This window comes from Pelodiscus sinensis, chromosome 23, assembly GCF_049634645.1.
Source record: "Pelodiscus sinensis isolate JC-2024 chromosome 23, ASM4963464v1, whole genome shotgun sequence".
Lineage (NCBI taxonomy): Eukaryota > Metazoa > Chordata > Testudines > Trionychidae > Pelodiscus > Pelodiscus sinensis.
In genome coordinates, this window is record NC_134733.1 from 17606208 (window position 1) to 17627999 (window position 21792).

The 21792-nt window shown below is 42.1% G+C and overlaps 1 protein-coding gene across 1 annotated transcript in view; it reads right to left on the minus strand.

Annotated features, from left to right (window-relative positions):
* SSU72 (SSU72 homolog, RNA polymerase II CTD phosphatase) overlaps window positions 1-21792 on the minus strand; it is a 65446-nt gene that overhangs the window by 36413 nt on the left and 7241 nt on the right. Inside the window, exon 2 of the mRNA XM_075906504.1 lies at window positions 11376-11519. Within this exon, the coding sequence (XP_075762619.1) occupies window positions 11376-11519 (144 nt within the window). The remainder of the gene's footprint in view (window positions 1-11375; window positions 11520-21792) is intronic.

The following is a 21792-nucleotide window of genomic DNA, read 5'->3' on the forward strand; positions in this document are numbered from 1 at the left end:
AACAGAGACAATCACATTAACCTGGAAGTTTGAAGCTAGAATGATCAGCAGCAAAATGTATGTTGATATCTAACCTTTCAAATGGCTTTGCAGTTAATACTTTACTGAAGTGAATGGACCATATGTAACCAACTGGTAAAAATGCCAGAAGGTGCTGAAGCTATGCCTATGTTAGGGCTCTCACTAGGTGGAACTGAAATGAGTTTTAGAAAACTTCCCACTAAGGCATCTATCGTGTGGACACTGCCTTTGGATTGCACAGGAAGAGATGACTACTGTAATCCTGTAAAAACTAGGAACACTGGTTGATGCAAATAGGTGGTAGAGTTAGAGGTCTCAACATCTTGGTCTAAAAACACAGAATAGGTCTCCATTACACCGTTCAGATTGGGATCAGAGAAGGTGGTGTTGACTGGCAGTAGAGGTGGCAACATCAAGCCCAGTGAGAGAGTGGCTGCCAATTTTGAATACCAGGTAAGGGGAAAGCAAAATGGGAGAAAGTTTAGGAAAGGGAGGAGAGAAGTGATCCAAGACTACAAAACCTTTTCCCTTTCAAAAAGGGTATTTCCATCAACGAGTGAACAAACTGCACTTCTTATTCAGCAGTTCTCTGTTTCACCACTAAGACTATTAGTTGTTTAAAGGGACAAAATTTCAACCCAAATACTGCCTTAAGTAGAAATTTCATTTAATGGAAACTGTGTTTCTGGGTAAAGAAAGCTCACACTACATTACAGGAACTTACATGCCCATCTCTCCCCTGCACTCCCACCCCTACATCTTTCAGGACTAAGAATAACTCCAAGAGCTAATTATTCTGAAGCAGCATACTATTACTTATTGATATCACTTCCCTGTAAGGGCAATCATTAAGAACAGCAATATTAAGATATAGTACTCCTGAAAGCAAAAAATACTGACAAGTGTGGTAAAGGGGAATATTCCCCCCCATTTGCAAATCAGGTTTTGTAAAGTAGTTCCCATAATCTACACTTCACTGGCAGTTTCTCCTTGTCAATCAGATAAATTGTTGCCAAAAGTTTCCCCAAGTCCCATACAAGTTTATGCAAAGTATTTTAGACTCAATTTTTTTTCTTTTAGCTAAGGAACACCTATCATTAATCCACCAGAAAGAGCTTGGGGAAGTAGAACTATGGAAAAATTAGATGCTACATGAGGAGAATGAGCTTGTGGCAGAATCAACTGAGCTCCAAGTCTCAAGCCAGTTGGGGCCAGTCTGGAGCTATTAGAATCATTGTTGCCCTCTCCACTTTCACATCCCTGAAGGAGGGGTAAAGGACAAAGCATGTCACAGAAGTTCGGCTCAGCAGATGGAGGAAACAGCCACTTCCCCAGTGTCACATTGTCCGAAACAGATGTATAATCTTTTTTACTCTGTTGGTTCCTGTGTATGCAGATCCACTAAGTAGTTGAGATTCCCTGTAACACAGGTAGCTCTTACTGTGTCTACATACCAAAATGAGAAGCTTTAAAAAAAAAAAGTGAACTAGAATGCCTACCAATTGAACATAACAGGCCTGACTTAGTAGACCCAACGGAAACAGTGACATCACTAAAGTCAGTGGTTTTCTATAACCTTATGAACTATATAGAAAAGTGTAGGTCCCTGAGGTGGGAAAATTCACATGACACTTGAGAGTCCAAAGAAACAAGTGAAAGTTTCTGAATTGAGATGCTATAGTGAAATCTACACTAATACAAATCTAGTGCCTCATGATGTTCCCAGGCACCGCAAATCCCATTGGCAGTTATTTCATCCAATAGGTGCAGCAGAGAAAGCCTCCAGGCAAGTGGTTTCCTGTGCAGCCACTCTTCTAGCCAGGGGGAAGGAGAGCAGCGGAGCATGAAACTGCTTCCTCCCCCCAAGCCAGATCTGACCCACGAGACTCGCCCCTTCCCCCACCAGGAAGCTGGTGCTGGTACTCTAACCTCACAGGGGTGGGGGCCAAAGGGCTGGAGTGCTAGCATGGGCTTCCTGCTGCTGGGGGTGCAAGCCTTGTGCCCACAGCCCACCTGCAAGATGGTTGCCGACCACACTTTTTGAATCACCGTAACTAAAGCAAACATCCTCAGAGGAGGCATTATACCAAAAACTAGCACTAACACACTTATGTCTAGAAAGAGGTACAAAAAGGAAGATGATGAAGCTAATCAACTGATCCTAAAAAGTCAAAAGTTCCGCATGGAGCTAATGAAAGCGTAACACACTCCCAGAAGGCATTTATACCCCCAAGCAAAAAAAGAAGTTGGGAGAAGGTTGTACAAAATGGGTAAATGGCAAGATTCAAGGGGTTATTTGAGCTGCACGTTTCCTTCTGAAAATGGAACTAACCCCAGGGGATGTAAGAGACTAGTTGACTATCCGATAAGCAAAAGCTTATCAGATAGTCGACTAGCCCCTCAGGCAATGGGGTGGGGGGAAGCAGGAGCCAGCTTAAAAGCCAATTCCCCCCGCCCCCAGCACCATCTCCTGATTCCCGGTTCACACTCGGTCCCAGATGCTGTGCCTCTGCTTTTTAAAATGTATTAAGAGCATGCCAGGTCTTAATACATTTAAAAATCAGAAGCGCAGCAAGGGGGCCTGGCATGAACCAGGACAGCTGATTTCCGGCTTGTGCCAGATCCTCCTGCTGCGCTTCAGCCTTTTTACGTTTAAGGCTAGCATAAAGCGGGGAGACCTGGCATGAACCGGCAATGGGCTGTCCTGGCTCACACCAGGTCCCCCCTGCTGCGCTTCGCCTTTTAAATGTATTCAGAGCCTGCTAGCTCTGAATACATTTAAAAGGCAGAGCTGCTGCGGCTCCACCACTAGTCAATTAGTTGATTAAACTAGCTTTAACATCCCTAACTAACTCTAGTAAGGTCAACAGAAAGGAATATAAACATCTCATCAGGCAAAGTTAGCGGAATTAAGGAGGACTCTGAAGAGCAAACAGCCAAAAGACATGAAAACATAAAACAAACTCCTTAAGTTGGAAGCCAGAAGCATGCAAGAGAACAGGTTTGTCCACTGGGCAACTGGGACTAAGAGGACCAATTAAGGAGAACTGGAAAACTGAAGAGAAGCTAAATTATTCCTGTGCATCACTACACTGGCAGTTAGGGATACCTGTCCTAGTATATATATATAAGAGAGACGTGTAAGAGTTCTGAATGAAAACTGGCACTCAGTTAAACCAGCTACTGTACCAAAATGAAACAAGCATACATACTTTTAGCAAGGTGCTAGGTGTGGTCCTAGGTATTACAGATGAGTAAGCTTTACTCCTGTACCAACTCCGATCCAGTATGACAATTCCTTTGTTTTTTGGGGGGGAGGGGGAGGTCTTCTGAGCTAAAGATGCGATCCTGGTTCTTTCCTGGTTGTTGACATTGTCTGAGTTTTCTGAGCCAATTAAGACTAAGCAGAGAATGGCTCGAAATTTGAACAGGCAGGGGTTTGGACTACACTATTTCCAGATGGATTTCCAGCTCTTATTCTTGTCTAGACCACATTCCCTGTGATATACTGACAGAGTTGCTCTGCAACATCTCAAACTTAGGGCAACTTCTTCCAAGATTGGAGTAGTAGAAAAAGGCCACTTGGCATACTATTTACGCTCTTCCAATCCCTACACTGGTGACCGGGAAAAAATGTCAAACGAATCAGAGCAAATACCTAAGGAATTAGCTTTGTCAAAGAGCAGCACCCCAAGAAACTGAACCTTTGAAAACTCCGGATGGGAAATCCAAATGTTCCACAGGAAAAAAGCCTGCAATTGCTGGCTCCAGGACTTTAGAGCAAAAGCAATCCGTTCATCTTGCTTTATCGCAGCTATCACTGCTGCAGATGGGGGTCAGCAAGGAGAGTGTTCTCTGGAGCTATACTGATCCCTTTTTGCACATGTTCTGCTGCTCTCTCAAATTACTGAGCAAGAGAAGAACTTTCATGGATACCTTTTCTCTTGGAGTTAGGTAACTGCATCCCATAGAGGCTATGCCAGGGTGACTGGGTTTAGAAAGCCGCCTCTCAGTATTTGCCTGTGAACCAATCACGGGAGACAGGAGCAGAACATTTTCCCCTTTTCCTTGGAGGTGGGAGAACCCATGAGAGCAAAGGCTCAAGACACCTTCCCGTGTGAAACAGAAGACTTTAGGGAGACAAGCAATGCCTGCTCCCAGAACAGAGAGTTCTCAATGTTGATAAGATCTGCTTCAAACAAGAGAGGTATGTGAATGCTACCAGAGAGGCCTGCCCCAGTATAATGAAAATAGGAAGCAGCCAGGACACAAGAGTAAGAAGGGAGAGAGAAGGCCTAGGAGTTATGCTGCCTATGTGAGTTCCCAGAGATAGATAAACCATCCGCGAGACTCTCCAATGGGGAGAGAGGGAGAATGCTCCCTAGTCCCAGAAGTTAATAACTTTAAGCCCAAGGTAAAAGGTAATGGCTCCCTGATCCATCTCCTTAGGCAGGCCTCTGCGCACCCTACTCCAACAACTAAGGCAGCTCCTTAGCCTCCAGTTGTCCCAAACTCAGGTTTATCCTTTCACCACAGAGGTCCAACTGAGAGCAAGTATCAGATGCTATTTTAGTTTGCTCAAATTGTTCATAAAAAATGCTTGGCAACCAAACTAGGAAAACTTGTGTAAAGTTTTAGTTGGAAAAAAAAAAAAAAACAGTAAAAATATCAAAATTTGAGTTAAAAGTAAATTCAAAGAGGAGAGTTAAGATTGATTTGAAATGGTTACTGATTTATTGTTTTGGTGGCTTGAACCCAAATTGAACCCTAACACACTGAATGCACCTGAACCAAACCTAAATAAATACTGGTTCAACTCCCTGTTCTATAATGGCCATCTAACGAAGCAGGTCTAGATTTTATGGAGCAGAGCTCAATTCAACACTCTTGGATTTTCACTTTTCTTCTCCAGAAAACAAATCTGCATGTTTCAGATTCACTCACACACTTGGCTTTAAGCATCCTTCTTGACAAGGCTAGGGAAGTTACTTCTGGCATTGAACAGAACTTCTAGTGGTCTTTATATGCTTTCTCTTTCCTATCTGTCCCGGGGGTTGAAGACTCAAGAGTTGGAGTGCAGCTCACAGGGAGCAGTGAAGCTGTATGTATAAGCTGGTTAGTAGGGCAATAGCCTAAGCTAAAGGAGTGGAGCCAGGCGACTTGGAGACCGTAACAAAAACCCCACCTTTGGAAATCAATCAATGTTTTCATCTATGACCCAAAGCTTGGAGTTGGGGGAGGGGGGAGTAGAAGGAAGACCTGTGGAATGGAAAAGAAAGCATTTCATGACAAACAGAATAAATTAATATTGCAGGAGTTACTGCTGCAGAATTTGGCCCCCTTGTACTTTGGGCAACACAGGGCTGTGCACCAAAACTAATCTGATGAACCAGAAGGCGTCTGGCTTTGGGAAACTGAGTCTCTGACTAGTTACTTCTTGCATTTATGACTTTCTGTAGTGTGACTGTCTCTTTAAAAAAAGCATTTTCGAGCTAACCATTATGTACTTGGGAATGAGCCACCAGGCTTGTTCACAGAGCTGTAAAAAGGCGCTAAAAGTACTTAGTCCATCTTGCCCTGAAGATGATCATGCCTTGTGCAAAAGGGACAAAGGAGATCTGTACATAAGCACACTTCCCACCCACAACCCCAGGAAATTACCTGAGCTATAGAGATGGCAACAATCCCTAGGATATTGCTAGAGGTGAGAGAAAGGAATGAGCCTCTAACAAAAATATTAATCCACTGTGCCCAGAGATGTGCTTTTCTCTCCTTTAGTAACATCAATGGGTCATGAACTCCTTGATATTTTGGAGATGTCAGCTAGTCTCTCAAACGATCTCCTGCTGATTTTAACCAACCAAGGATGAGTCAGCTACTCCCCACCTTGCTGGAATGCAAGAGGAACTTTGCATGCAGCTCCTCGTTCTGCCACATCAACTCTCTCAAATTTGGGGATGTGCCCTAGTTACAGTCATCAGTGACTTGCCACGGGTATAGATGGCCAGTGAAAATTCCTACCAATACAAAGTAACTATTTGCACTGGCAGAACTTGTCTATCCTGGAAACAATGGTTAGCAACACTGCAAGGCAAACAGACTTGCCTATCTTCACTAGGAGTTGCCCCAATGAACCTGAAGTGATGGCTAAAATCAGGGGAAATGCTCAATGAAGCCAAGGCTGTAGTCAGCTCCACATTTCTGATGGTAAAAGTCTTCAACATGGAACATTTTGCCAGTGTTTTGTTAAGAAATTAATTGTAATCAAAAGCTATTTTTCCAAAAAAGTTTTAGAATACTATATTTTCCTGTCTGTAATACCCTTTCAAAGGTTTGGGGGGAAGAGCATCACAATACTGAGATTAATCTTTTCTAGTTGGCAAATTTTATTTTGTATTTAGGTAGCTGAGAAATTTAGAATAATTTTACATTCCATGTTTTAACTAGATGGATTCCAAAGCAGTTGACAAATGAATACGTAAAATTTACCACTTCTGAGATAGAAGGCAATAGTTTGAACATCATCTAGCAGCAGTAGTTCAGGAAAGGAAGAGGGTTCTCACAAGGGGGGGTAGTGACCAGTGTTCCCTGTAAACAGTACGCTTGTGCGCACCCACAGATTCAGATATCACTTAGATGATTAGCAGAGAGCCCAAACTAGGTCTTCTGTGAACCTTCACATATGCCTTGAGGTTCATAAAATTTATTTCGCATATGGATAAAAATTAGAGAAGAACATTGGTAGCGACCCCTTAGGTGATCACAAGATTATGTGAGGGTTGCAAGTACGTGCACAAAATAGAGACCAGCCGCAATAAGATATAATTTAAATCTAGTGTTAGATAAATACACACCCCGTCCATCACAATGTAGTGTATTTACTTCAACCGTATTGTAAATTTACAATGAACGAATCATTCCTAAACAAAATGCATCGTCACCACCTTAAGAAAACTGGATTGATTCTGGAGATTGTAATATAATGTATGCATGGCTGTTGTCTTGAGAAAAAAAAAGTGGGACAAACAGTAGAAGGCTTGTTTTGCAGCTGCTGAACTGTATTAAATGACAGACCAGCCAGAAAACTGAGCTTGGCCAAAAAAGAAATTTATAATTTAAGTCTGACTCATGTGCAGGAGTGGCAGTGGAAGAGCTATAGCCTCCCTCCCACCCCCCATACTCCCCAGAAGCAAGGCCCTACCTGAGGGATTTGACAAAAGTCAGTATGGCTGAAATTGGCATGTGTCTAGTTAACTGCTGGTAGCATTAGAAGATTCAAAACAGAATCCATAGGTGGGCTTCCCCACCTCATACAGATAGAAGTCTAGTGTACACTACATCCCTTTTCCCCACCTCAGGTAAAGACAGACAACTTCAGCTATGCTAATAGCATAGCTGAAGTCAAAGTACTTACCACAGCATCTTCCATGTGGTAAAGACAGCAGGAGCTGCTTTCCCATCGACCCCACCTACTCTTCTCATCCTGGTAGAGTACTGAGTCAACAGGAGAACACTCTGAGGTTAATTTATCACATCTAAACAGATGCAATAAATTGACCACCAGTGGATCAATAGCTGCAGTCATCATGTAGTGGAGAAAAGCCCTCATTTGCTCAATATAAATATAAACATTTGGAGTTGTATTTTAATAATGGAAAATGCAGTAGGTGTCTATTTGATGCAGGTACTGGCACCAATATTTCTACTTCCTTTCATGAACTCTTGATTAAATTTGTTTTCAAATTAAAGTTATGGACATAAATTATTAGTTTCTGTAGGTCATCTTGTTTCATATTTACTCTACTTATTTGCCTTCAACAGGGTCTAGGGCATAATTTCCAACTCTGAAGTATTACTTTTCAAAGATGACTTGGGCACTTATGAACCCAACCATGACTATACAGAGAGTGCTACAGCTAAACTGACAGAACAGCAGCACATCTAGTGAAGATACTTTATGCCAAAAGCAGCAGCATGACTTGTCAGCAGGAGACATTGTCCCACCAACATGAGCACTGTTGTATAGTTTTGTTGGGGGAGGGAATGGAGAGGGACAGTAGTGTTGTGGGTTTCCACACCCCTGAGCAACATAAGTTGCTAGTCTAGATATAGCCCAAGACACTTTTGAAAACAGGACTTCAACATTTTCAGAAATGTTGCTACTAGTCTCCCAATAATGCTCAGGGAATTGCAATCCATGTATTTCTCCCACTTGGAAACTGCAGCCCTGATTATGTAGCCTGACAACTATGCATTTCATTTTAAGTTTGACTATTCTAATTTTAAAAGACTGTAACCTCCTCTTACTTCATGAATATATGTATTCTTGCAGAGCCTACCTTCATTTTTGTTGCATCTTCCCACCTTTTCTGAACGGACAGCATGCCTTTTTAAATGAGCTGTTCTTGTTAAATTTCTTCTAGCTAAACACAAATATGTACCTACGTTTGTAATTATGTCCTCATTCAATGTGGAAGATCACTTATGGAAAGGTTTATAACCTACAGCCATAACACTTGAGAATTTGCACTATATATTCCACTACAAGATTAGTGCAATCCATATGCTTTTTATTTTTGTGGAACTGTGGATTCTATCTTGCTGTTCTTCATCCCTCCTACCCACCAATAAAAGATAGTTTTCACACACCTTGCCATTCTAAGCCGCTTTTTACCTCAGCTGATGTCCACACCATCGTAGAACTTCAGGACCGGTTGGGATGGCTGCTTTCCGGAGCATTTATCAATTCACTGGTTGGCTAGCAGACGATGTTACTGGAGTAGTTTAGCCAAAGCCTCTTACTGAATATTAAGTGTCTACAGTGATCCTATCCTCCCCATTGGTCTACAGAACTCAAACACAAACCCACTCCTAAACACAGGAGCAGAGTGCGCTGTATTGGACCTATACTCCCATAGGGATACATAACCGGCCTTTGTCACAGACTGCTGTTCCAGACAATGCGGAAAGGCTAAAGATGGCAGCTCTCCACACTTGACTGAAGAAAGCAGGATTTGGGAAACATGAGGACAAGACAAGGAATCTGGACCCACCCTCTCCCACATCCCTTTGACACACCAAAGGATAAGACAAAAGCACCTCTTACCCCCAACCCGCACCAAAGAGTAATCAGCTGCCCTAATTGAGTCCCACAATTCCCTGGTCCCAAAGACAGCTGCTCCTTGGCTCACAGGCAGAGATCAAGACGAGTCTCCGGTTTTCACTAATTTAGAAAGAACTTACCCACTCATCCTTAGCCTTGAAGTTGAGCTGCCTTTTGTACTGAAAAAATGTATGTTTCAAAGAACCTGAATTTGCAACATTTGAGGGCATAACATACATAAATAACTCTTCCCCCATTCCAAACTGGGCTTTAAATTGAATAGGAAAATCAAAATAGAAAGGAGTGCTCAATGTCACATTGCATGAATATCTGTGGCTCACAGCATAACCACTCCACAGTGGCCACAAGGCAACTACAGAGGAAATACTGGAGAGGGCACCAATTGGGTTTTTAAATGGTAGTCACAGCAAATTCTTAAATGCTTGTGAAAATGAAGACTGCACAATTCAAGCAGTCCTCCATTTGAAAAAGAATGCTTGCAGAGATGTGCAGCATCTCAATTTTAGGATGGATTGGCGGGGAGAGAATACTTTTCTTCCCCCAAGATGTGTTTATACAAAAGTTACATTATGTACAGATTCAGTGATGCCCTAAATTTCAAGTTTAAAATGACACTGCTACTCAGCCTTTTCATCAGAAATTGGTCCCCTAATATCCTTGCATAATATGGATACCAGTAATGGGGAAAACCATGTGGAAGGAAATTTCCAACATAGTGTCAAGTCTATCCAGTACAGTACAGCTTTATGGAGCTGCTCATTTTAGCTGAGTACATTCAGAAAACTCAACACAAAGAAAACCATCACTATTGGGGTCTTATGGAGCTCAAATTTAATGTTTTCTAGGTCAGCAAATACACAACTAAAAACCTGCTGACTCAAAAATCAAGCCACAGTGTAACCTCCACTAAGGAGCTCCTCTACATCTTACATGATCATTTTAAAAGTCTACTCAAGTCTTGCAGTACGTAATTTTGTTGAACCAAAAATTGAAGGCCCATCTCTTCTACAGAGCTACTGAATCTGTTGATTCTTGGGTGGCCACTTAAAATGGGTTTCACTGTATCCCTCATGTTTTAGTCCTCACCTAGTGCTTGTTTGCTTGTTCTCAGCCTTTTAAAAAAAAGTCAGCCATATAAAAATAAACATGTTATATAGTAGTGAAGCTTTAAAAGCTATTGTAACATTTAGCCACAACATTTTAGCTGCCATTTCCAGATGGCTATAGAGGATAGATATTAAATCTAACATTAGCAAGATTTTCTTATTTGACCCAGTATTGTCTTTTATGCAGATCCCCGACAGTTAAAAATTTAGGTCACGCAACCATAAAGCGTGGGAAGGACTACCATATTATACTTCATTACACAAACCCACTTCAGAGGCACCACTTTTTGTTACAGGAGCCTCTTAATCTACCATTAGGAATTAAAAAGTAAAACCTACATGAGAAATTTAGCTTTCCCTTTCTCACCAAATTGTATTTTTAATATTACAAATCAGATCCTGCATAAAGAGATCAAGTCCCCAAAAAAGTGCCCTGATCTTGCAGATTAAGATGTGCTTGGGTTTGTTTGAATATCAAGTATAGACATCCTAAAAATACTGTGTGCCCATGGCTGATGTGAAGAAAGGTAGTGCACAATACCCGTATCACCTCTGGTCTTTGGGAGTAAGCACCACATTTAATTGGGCTTTCTGTGCCCATTCCTGGAAATATACTTAAGGGATGTTTTTTGATATATGGCCAAAACCAGAAATTAACAATTAACTTCCTGATGAGAAGAAGAGAATATTTTATGGACTCTCCCCCTAGGCCACTAGTTTACTCTAAGTCTTACCTGTTTTCCTGACTGAACTAAATTTGATTTTAATTCTTTTGGTGGCAGTTCCTGGCCTGCCCATTACCAGGAAAGGGCTCTGCACTGGGAAAACATGGCCCACAGTGCAGTTAATGGATGAAAGTGTAAAACATTCATAGTTCTGTTCAAGAACCAAGTATGTTAAGTTACTATACACGAGGATTTTGAATGCATGCATTATAACTCAGTAGCAAGTTACAAGGGGAGTGTTAAATAGATCCTAAAATTATGTGAAAAGCCTGCCTAGAACCTTAAAAGAAAATCTTGCCATAGTCAAGCAGCTGTGTATTCCTTATGCAAAATAATGAATTACACCTTTCAAAGATGAACCATATTGGGTTTTTTAAAAAGGTCATTCCACGGGGATACAGTTCTTTGTCTTTCCTAAGCAGATCATTGTACATCTGATCATATGTTGTTTTGAAATCATAAACATTCGGCTTGTCTGGTGCTGGTCCTGGCAGTTTCACATGAGTCCCTGTTCCAAAGGATCGAACAATGAATCCTCGTTTGCTGAAAGACACAAAAAGGGGTTTATAATTAGATCGTACAGACTTAAAACCTACATGGCTAGGTTCTGAACAGCAATGCATTGGACTTGAAAAAAAAATCCTTAGAGACTTATCAAAATTGAATCCAACCTTCTAAGCACATTTAAGTCTTGGCTAAGTCTTGGTGCATAATACAAACTTAATTTTAAAAAGTATAGGGTATTTGTTGCAAAAAAAGTGGCAGCCAGAAAGTGTGACGTTGCGGGTAGTGTCTCCTTTGCCTGATATAATCACAACAAAATAAATTGGATTTTTTCCTTCAATCTCAAACTTTCCATCACCTTCTAGCAAAACTGCAATCACAAGGGTTTTGCTTAACTGTTTCTCTAATATCCTTATGCCAAGAGTTGTCTGTTCAACTGTTGAAATGGAAAGTTTGCAAAGAACCACCACAAACTATTACATAGCTGAAGACTATTTCCTGCTCTCTCCCAAATTGTGCATTGATTCACATGCAACCCTAATATGTAGCATAAACACACTGAGACAGAAGAGGGATAAGCTTTATTGAGGAGCACAGAAACCATCAAAGACAGACATGGTTAATAAACCTTTATTTTCAAAAATTCTGCACCTACTAACCAACCCTTAGAATAATCTCCCCATCTGCATGTCCCAAGGAAGATAAAATTAAAGTTTCAAAAGTTAAAAAGTATCTTTGTCTTCCTGATATTAGCAGTGCAAGCTACAAGTGTTAGAGGGACCCAAAATTTGGTATGGTGTATTGGTACAAATCATGACTACGCTAGGTGTTCGCACTTAAGCAAAACTGTAGATGAAAAAACCCAGTAAGTGCAGAAAAGGCCTTAGCTAAAAAAAAAAAATGACTATCGCCAATACAGCTGACAATGTGTAACTAGCCTTCCAAAATGGCAAAAACACTCCATTTTTGGCCAACCCCAAATCAATATTTATGGAAGAAGCAATAATGACAATGCTCCTGCAGATTTCAACTACAGATGTACACCGAAAACACTGAAGCTATCTAAGCCACCATGATGGATTTTTTAATTGTTACATTCTATCCATAATGGATGTACAAAGTCAAAGTTGTCCCCCATTTCCCATCCTTTAAACAAAGATTGGGTTTAATGGAGAGCAATAACTGACATCTTAGAAGAGGCCTTCAAGCGGAATTTGTAAAGCTATAAAGGCCCCTTTCACAATGTTTATTAAATAACTGCTAAATATATCTGCACCCATACAGTATCCTCTCAGACTACCCAAGGTAATGCATGAAATCCAGTGTGCTACTTTTGACAGCTAAGCAGGAGCTTCCCCTTCAGCTTGAGTTACTGATTTTGGCACTGAAGCTAGATCTCCATTTCAAACTCCAGCAGGAGTAAAAAACAGATAGCAGCTCCTGAGTTTGGCACCAGTCCTTGATTTGATGCCAGCACATTCCATCATGGTGAGTCAGTTGCAGCATACTGTATGAACGCTATGTACTGGATAGCCATCAGGACTAAACAGCGGCACAGACGAGGTATTGATTTAGATTAGTCGCAAAAGGAACAGATGAGAAATTTATATCAGCCTAAAATTTACCAAAATATTAGCGCACCTGTAGGTCCTATTTCCCACTATACTGTATCTTTGAACATGTAATCTTATACCAGAACAAACTTCTGTACACAACCCCTCTCTCACACAACTGAGACCGAAGGTGGGGGAGGGAGGTTTGAGCTAGATTGTCTGGACAATATGGGAGATAAGTTCCATGAAAACTGGCAACCTGGAGAGAGTTAAATCACTGAATTTACATTCAGTGAGCCTACGGTGAATTTCATAGGGGTGGGAGGACAGGACTGAAGAGATTTCACAGAAATGAGCAAATTAGTGTTGCTGCTGAATTTAAAGGGTCCTTACCACAGAAATTGGTTCTACTCTGACACAGGATGCACTGGCCTTGATTCCTGGATTATGTATATACACTGTCGTACAATAAGATGACCAGGTTTCTCCCTCTTCCATCCAATCAGAAAGCAAAAGTTATCCAAAAAACCATAACGCCAAGATCCAATTAAATTTTAACTTGAAGTATCTTCCCCTACCAAAAGTTATAACTGCATCACTGTATCTATACCCTTTTAAGGACAAAAGCTTCAAAGGGATAGCCGAGATAGTCTGTAACAGGAAAAACTTAAAGCACCTTAAAGACTAACAAAACAGGCTGATTATCAGAAAATTCTCCCTGACAGCAAGAACTATTATGGAATACGCTGCCGAAGAAAATGATGGAAGCACCCCTGCATGAACATTTAAATCTACTTAGTGGAATATGAGAAAATGTGCTGTAGATAACAATGCTGAATTGGCAGGGAGCTCGACAAACTTTCACTCCTAACCTTTGATTCAGTCCATCTGTTATCCGGACTCCCCTTTTGGCCCACAGGCCACTCAAAAAGACTTTACCACACCTACCATTACCAGAACTTCAAAGCACCAGAAGAAACACTGGTATCTATGTCCACCATGCCCGTGCGATTTTTGGCAAACGATACTACAGGGCTACCCAGCAATGCTGCGTAAAAATAATAGAACTCAGACAAATGTATCAAAAGACAAGAGGCAAATAGTTGGTCCAGGTCAGAGCAGCAGACATGCCACTTCTATGAGCAGCTGCATGGGATTCTAGTGGGGATCCAACCACTACCTCGAAATCGTTTGTGAATACCTTCCAAGAAACCCCTCAAGCAGACTCAGGCAACAAGGGTAACATTGTAGATGAGGAGAATGCTCAGCAGGCAAGTAGAACATCTGATCTCACTGACGGACAGGTCCTTTTTCTAACTTTGGACCCAATCCTGTCCCCAGACCTATTGTTGCCAGATCCTGATGGCAGGGCAGGCATCACCAGTGAGTTCACATTTGTAATTACACTATAGTGATTAAATGTAATTGGGTTTTAGCTCTGCTGGGCCCTGAGCAACGGAGATACAGTGGCATCTACCTACACAGTGACAGAGTCCCAGAAAAGTTTGTTAACCTGTCCTCCCTGTACATCTCTACAAAGCTCTCATTGAGATACTTTCTGAGAAGGATTGCAGAGTTTCTGGGGAGGGCTGCCTTATTTCATGGTAGGACGCCTTAACTTACTGTTTGCTTGGCATCTGGCATCACTGCAGGAGCAAGGCTGGCAGCTGAAGCCAGTGCATGCCAGGAGCTGGCTTATATGGGGCACACTGGCTCCCAGTCCCATTCGGGAGCCAGCTGTGCTGCAGGCTCTGCAATATAAGCCTTATACTACAGAGCTTACAGTGCAGGACAACAGTCAGCTCCCTGGAGTGGGGCCAAAAGCCAGCACACCCTGGCAGAACAGAAGAATGTACTGGAACTGATAAGCTGATGCTTATTGGTTAAACTCTTACATTGCTACTAACTATGCCTGCAACTTCCTTTCTATTGAGTTATGTCCGTGTTCCCTATTTGTGTTCTTAAAAAAAAAAATCTGAATTCAGAAAAGGGTCTTTATTCATTGTGCCAACTGCATTTGAGGAGGGTCTGATTAATTTACAAAGCAGTACCTATACAAAAGGGGGAAAGCTGGTAACAAGTAACACACAACTGTGTTCATTGTCCAGTCATTCATGAAATTGGTTTTCAAAGCCTCTGAAGCACAGTGCACCTCGATGTGCTCTTACTGCTCTGCTATTTGCCTAGCAACCAATCTGCCTCGACGTCCCATCCTGCCAGAAACTTCCTCCCATACTTTCACAGATATTATGCAACACACAGCAAGCAGCAGCAACAGGAATGTTGCTTTCGCTGAGGTCTACCTAATCAGTATACTTCATCAGCATTCTTTTAAACAGCTAAAGGTACATTCCACCATCCTTTGGCACTTGCTCAACCTATAGTTAAATTGCTCCTTACTGCTGCCTAGGGCTGTGAACAGGCAACCAGTTACTCAGTAGGTATCAACCATTACTTGGTAAGCATCACTTGTTATGAGTAACTGTTACCCAGGAGCAACCATCTAAGGCTGCTGGCTCCCAGTCCATGAGGGGTAGGAGTTGGCAGCCTCACAGAGGCTCACAGGCTGGAAGTCAGCAGCCCAGAACAGGGTGAGAAGCAGCTGGACTGGAGCAGCCCCTGTCCGCAGTGCAGGAGCCACGCCAGCCCTCCTAGAGCCCCCCCTTAATCAGTTAACTGGTTAAACTTAATGTTTATCTGGTTAATTACTTAAAACGGGATTTTATATCCCTACTGCTGTCCAGGCTGCCTGTGTATGGCCTCATAAGTTAAGGAAGCAATGGGTCATCTGGGTCTCAAATGGCAATTTTCCAGTCTGGGAACAAAGTTCTGTCTTGCAGCTTTTGGAAGAGACTGGATGCTTTCGGAAAAGACTGAACAGTCCACAGTCAGTGAAACGGCCCTGCAACACCATAGAGAAGTAAGTACTCTTTGTGGTTTATGTATTCTTTGGCAAGGCAGTCTGGTGCCAAAATAGGGATATGCATTCCATCTATCACCCCACCACAGTTAGGGAATCCCATCACGGTAAAGCCGTCCATTATGTCCCGCACATTTCCCATAGTCACTATCCTTCCTAGCAGAAGGGTATCGGTAGCTTTGGCTACTGGGATCACAACAGCCCCCCTGTAGATTTACCCACTCTGAACTGATTTGCGATTGATCAGTAGCAGTCTGGCATCGCAAACTTCCACAGGGTTATTGCCACTTGCTTCTTAACAGTCAGAGTGGGTCTCATTCATGCATTGCTGTGCGTCAGAGCAGAGGAAAGCAATTCTCCAAGTTCAATGAAAGTGGTCTTGCACATGTGAAAGTTTTGCAGCTACTGGTCATTGTCCCATAGCTGCATAACCATGAGGTCCCACCAGAATCAGCATTCCACTGCATCAACATGCCCAGCTGCTGCCAGTATACGCCAATTGCTCCACTGAAGGGATCCTGCACATCTGCGTGAATGGCCTCCTCACATTCTTCATTGCGCAGGCAGCTCCTGGCTAGGCTCTGCACAAAGTGTTTACAATGTTTGCCACAGTTTGGAGATGAGCAGGATCTATACTTGCTACGGTGTCTGAATAGATAACCAGGGGGAGAGGGGAAGAGAAAGGGTGTGAAACAATTGTTTGCCATTGCTTTCAAGCAGTGATGGAGAAAGGAGATAAGTGCATCATAGGAGATTGATGACATGCACCCAAAATCACCTGCAACAATGTTTTTATCCCATCAGTAATTGGATGCCTGATCCAGAATTCAAACATGCAGCAGGAACTGTGGAATGGCTACCAACAGTGCACAGCTGTTAAGAGTTGACATTAGCCATGGTAGAAGGAATGTACTCTGTCAACATCTTTAGTACAGACATGCACTCTTACTTTATAAAATCAGATGCTAAATGTCAACTTCAATAAATTCGACCTTATCTTATAGTGTAGACATACCCCAAACAGTTTTAGTACTAGCTACCTTACCTACTAAGTAAGAAAGCAAAAGTACATTATGGATAAAGATGGAGGCACGGACAACCAAACAAAAGCCATCCATTAATTTAGCTGCAAAGACTCTTCTGTTTTTGTCAGTTTTATTTCACGCCATTTGCCTCATCCTACTCACCAACGAAAGGTGGTTATCTAACCAGGAAAAAAAAATGTGCTACAAGACACAAGGGTTTGCAGAATGTGGGTTCTAACATAACTGACAGCTTCTCTTATGTTTGGTTCTCGCTTGTTTTAAGGAAAGTCCCTCTACAGCAGCTTTCAGGACACCTACTTGAAACGCACCTAGCAAACTCAGTATCTAATTAAGCAAGTGAGCAGTAAATAAGAGATCTTACTTTCTTAGAGACTCACCCACCACTTGAACCAAATCACAGATCTTCTGAATCTTTCCATTTTAAAAACTTCTCCAAATAAATTGATAAATATGCAAAGCTTAACCACCCCAAAGGCTCCCCAAAATGTCTGAATTTACTGTTTAAATTCTCACACATGCACTTTTCAAGAGATGGCTATGCAATTTCAGCAGTCAATCGGCTGTGCAGTGATAAGGACTATTTTATAGTTTCCTCCTTTCATTGAAGTCAAACCATGCTGTATTACAGATACAAATGCAGAACATTCAGCTGTTACAGATCAGACATCTGAAAGCGTAAGGGAGGAGTAGTATCAGAAACAACAGTACTCAATATTTTAAAACAGAATGTTAGTTTATTTTAAGTAAGTCTGAGAATTATGAAAACCATTTTTGTACCAGATACTGAAGAGGGTGTGCATTATTTAAATTTGATAGAAGTATAAACTTTGAATAGTTTAGGCAAAGTTTTTAAAACAGATTGAAAGTTAGTTTAACTACAAACTGAGTCATATGGCTGCTTCACTGGTTTGTGGCCAAAAGTCATATAAACCAGATATGTTTTGATTTTGCAGATATCAGTTTAATAAAGAGTAAGAGGTTCTGAAGGCCATACAAATATTAACTGCAGGGTACTATCTGATGTCTGTTCCCGAGGCCATTAAGGTAAAGGGGGTTTGGCAGGCGCACACAGTTGATATTTGTAGAGTTAAGATTATGAGCAGATTCACAATCTGTAGTTACAAATATTATACCACCTGTATCAAGATCTATCGCATCTACTATGGGGTGGGAAACCTTTTTTTGAGCTGGGGACCACTGACCCACAGGAAAAAAAAGTTAGGGGCCACACACCAATGAGAAGCAAAGAACTAACCCACCCCTCAAGTGAAGGGAAAAATAAGAGACACCCTCTCAGGCTCCAGCCCTGGGAGGAGAGGATAGAAACTCAGGGCTTACCCCAGGCCGAATGAACACTTCCGGGGACCAGGGGCTAGCAGATTTTGTGGAGCTGGGCCAAAAATGAGGGACTCAATGTGTAGAAGTGGGCTGGGGTGGTGGTGGTACAGGCTCTGGGAGGGAGGAAGGGTGCAGATGTGGGCTGGCTGGGGGTGCAGGTTCTGTGCTGGAGAAGGAAGAGGGCGGAGCACCTACCTGGTACAGCTCTGAGTGGGAGGATGGGTGCAATAGCTCAATGTAGTCTTGAGCTTGCAGGCACGGCCCCCCACCACTCCCAGTCGTTGCGATTCTTGGCCAGTGGGAGCAATATGGGTGGAGCCTGCAAGCAAACTAGGGACAAAGCTTCCCCGCATTGCTATTCCCAGACCCATTTCTTCTCCCCCTACCCCACCTGCTGAGGCTATTTATTAATAATATATGAATAAAATACCTAAGTGACACAAACATCTTTGGCCCCGACAAACTGCCCAGCATACATTAAAAACAAAAAAACCCTGTAACAATGACAATCATCAAGAACTTGTCCATTAGACTGCCAGAGATCAAAAGGTGTGAGGAATCTGAGCAAAGCGGTGTCTAAGAGTTAAAAGCATCTAAGCTTTCTAATTCTGATGTGATTTCTGGAAAGGCATTTCAAGCATCTGGCATGCTTTTTAAAGACCCAGAATTACAATTATCAACAAGAGAAAAGACTGAAGTTAGAGGCCTGAACCCCAGATCAGATGTTAACATGTATTTGACTACTTGATTTTCAGCACCTCAATTCCTTCCTCTCCAAGTGTCAAATTGCAAAACACTACAATACAGGTATTTAATTCTGAGTGTCCATTAACATCCTATTCCTAGGGGCTGAGTTCTTCGTTCTGTTGTATTACTCCAAAAACCTTCTTGGCACAGACTGTGAAGGATCAAGCTTTGTCCTAAACTCCAATGTGCTGCCACACTCCCACCAACAGAGTCTGTATTTGTCTTACCCCATTTTCTATTCTGTATTTCCATTTTTGCACTGTCCTATATTTTTACCCCCGTCCAATAACTCTAAGTGTACCTTTTTTTTTTCCTGTGCACAGTGAAGACAGGAACTATAAGGAACTAAGGTGATCCTGGTTAGTTTCAATGGGATGGATAGAAGTAGAAAAAAAGTACCTGACTTCCCACATTGGAGAGGACTCATTTTTTAAAGATCCCCCAAACCTTGCCATTTTAGCAGAGGCTAATTCCTCTGCTACTCATGCCTATGCCATTTCCCAGAATTATTACAGTTTCATTCCACTGCTTCTAGTGGGCAAGAGGTACAGTAAGAGAACCATGACAGATGGAAATTTTAATGACTAAATTCAAACTGAACTGTTTTCTGTATTCAAACTAATGTACCCCAGATCTGTTTTAACTTATTTCAACTGTATCAATATATTTCTACATGCAGAATCCCAAAAAGGCAGTGTTGTGGAGGAACTGAAACCAATCTCCCTTCATTCTTGCATGAATGTTCAATTTTTATACTGTTGTCTAGCATTCAAAATAGGGATGCAAGCAATTAGTCAACTAGCCAAGAAGCAAAAGCTTATGAGAGTTAACTATTTGCTCCTCCCCCACTTCCACCTCAATCAGAGGCAGCAAGAGGGAGCAATAGGAGCTAGTGGGGGTGAGACGGGGGAGCTTGCTTCCGCAGGGAGCAAGGGAGGCAGGTGATAGTGGGACCAGATGTGAGCCAGGAATCAGCTGATTCCTGGCTTGTGCCTGGTCCCAGACCCTACACTTCTGCTTTTTAAATGTATTAGGAGCAGGTAGGCTAATACATTTAAAAGTGAGAAGCAAGGCAGGAGGGGGGGTGGGGGAATCTGGTGCTGCGCGCCAGCCTTTTAAATGTATTAAGAGCTGATAGGGATGTAAACTTTAATCAACTAATCGACGGGGGGGGGGGGGGGGGAAGAGAGGGAAGAGACACATGCAGTGGAGTTAGCTCCCAACTCTAATTCAAATACATTTTCTCATACTTCAAAATAATTGAGATGTAGTTATGAGCAATAAAAAAACTGACCTGAAGTAAATGCCAGATTTACACCAACTTTCATTCCTGCAGCTATAACCACTAATAAGAAGTTTTAAAGTCCACAAAGACAAGTTATCACCTATGAGAACCCTTCAGATTAAAAAAAATCCTTCCATTAAATAAGGCTAATTTATAAATTCTGTACACTACAGGACGTACTATGGTATCAGGAATGACTGAATTGTGTGAATTAGACATTCGGTATCAGTGGAAACGTACAGGTTTATAAAATGGAGCTCCCTCACCCCCTTTCTTCTTTCCTCCACCCATATGCAGCTGAAATACAAACATCACTTCATCAAATAGTAGGATTTTACAATACAGCTTTTCCATAAAGATAATGGCATAAGAGAAGATTTTAGCACCTTACCCTTTTCTGGGGGATGCCATGAAGCAGGCTGGGGTTGGAAGGTCTGGGCGGGGGGGGGGGGGGGGGGAGGAAGAGAGAAGTAGGGTGCAAGAGCAGGTTGGGTTCCTGGCACAGCTCCCATGTTGGGTGGGTGGAAAGGGGGTAGTGGTGCAGGTGGTTCCATCTGCCTGTGCCCATGGCAGCACATCATTAATCCTGGCCAATGGGATTAATGGGGTAGAACCTGCAAGTAGCACAGGGACAGAGCAGATGGTAGGCTAAAGAAAAAGCAAGAAGCAGGGAGAAACACCACACAGATCTACTCCCACCCCTTTGCCAGGCAAAGCCCATGGGCTGGATCAAGGCAAGCCACAGGCCATATTTGGGCCCATGGTCCGTAGATTCCGTACCCCTGCTTTACAGAAAAGGATAATTTATACAATCTTGCAGTAACATGGTAAGAGTAAGATTATTTATAAAATATGGGGACTATTAAGATAATTCAAAGTATGCCATCTACAGCAAACTAGCAAATCTCGTATCAGTGTTGATGATTTAGCATTAGGCATTTGCAGTAAAGTTCCAAATGTGGTAATTATGTAAATAATTTTCATTCATGCTAAGTTATGAGCCTAGATAGGAAACTACAGCCAAAACGTAGTTTAACAATTTTATACATAGGCCCCGGTTCACACATGCCCAGCTTTAAGCACAGAGATATAGTTTCTGTGAAATTAGGGGGACTAATCATATGCTTACAGTTAGGCATGAAGTTAAGTACATTGCTCAATTGGGGCCACAGCACTTTCCACCCAAAGCATCTCAAAGCACTGAATACAAAGCAACTTGCTACTTCTAGGAACATACCAGTTATTTAATAGCTGGCAGCAGTACTGATTAATCACTAACACTTGAAAAGATACAGCAGTCCTTATAATTTTAGGTGCTAGAGATACCTAAAGCAGAAGAAAAAGAACTTTGGTCCCAGTCCGGTGCTCTCTGTAAGCTGAGCACTTGGGCAACCACCCTGCAGAGTTGTGAGTGCCATGCTAC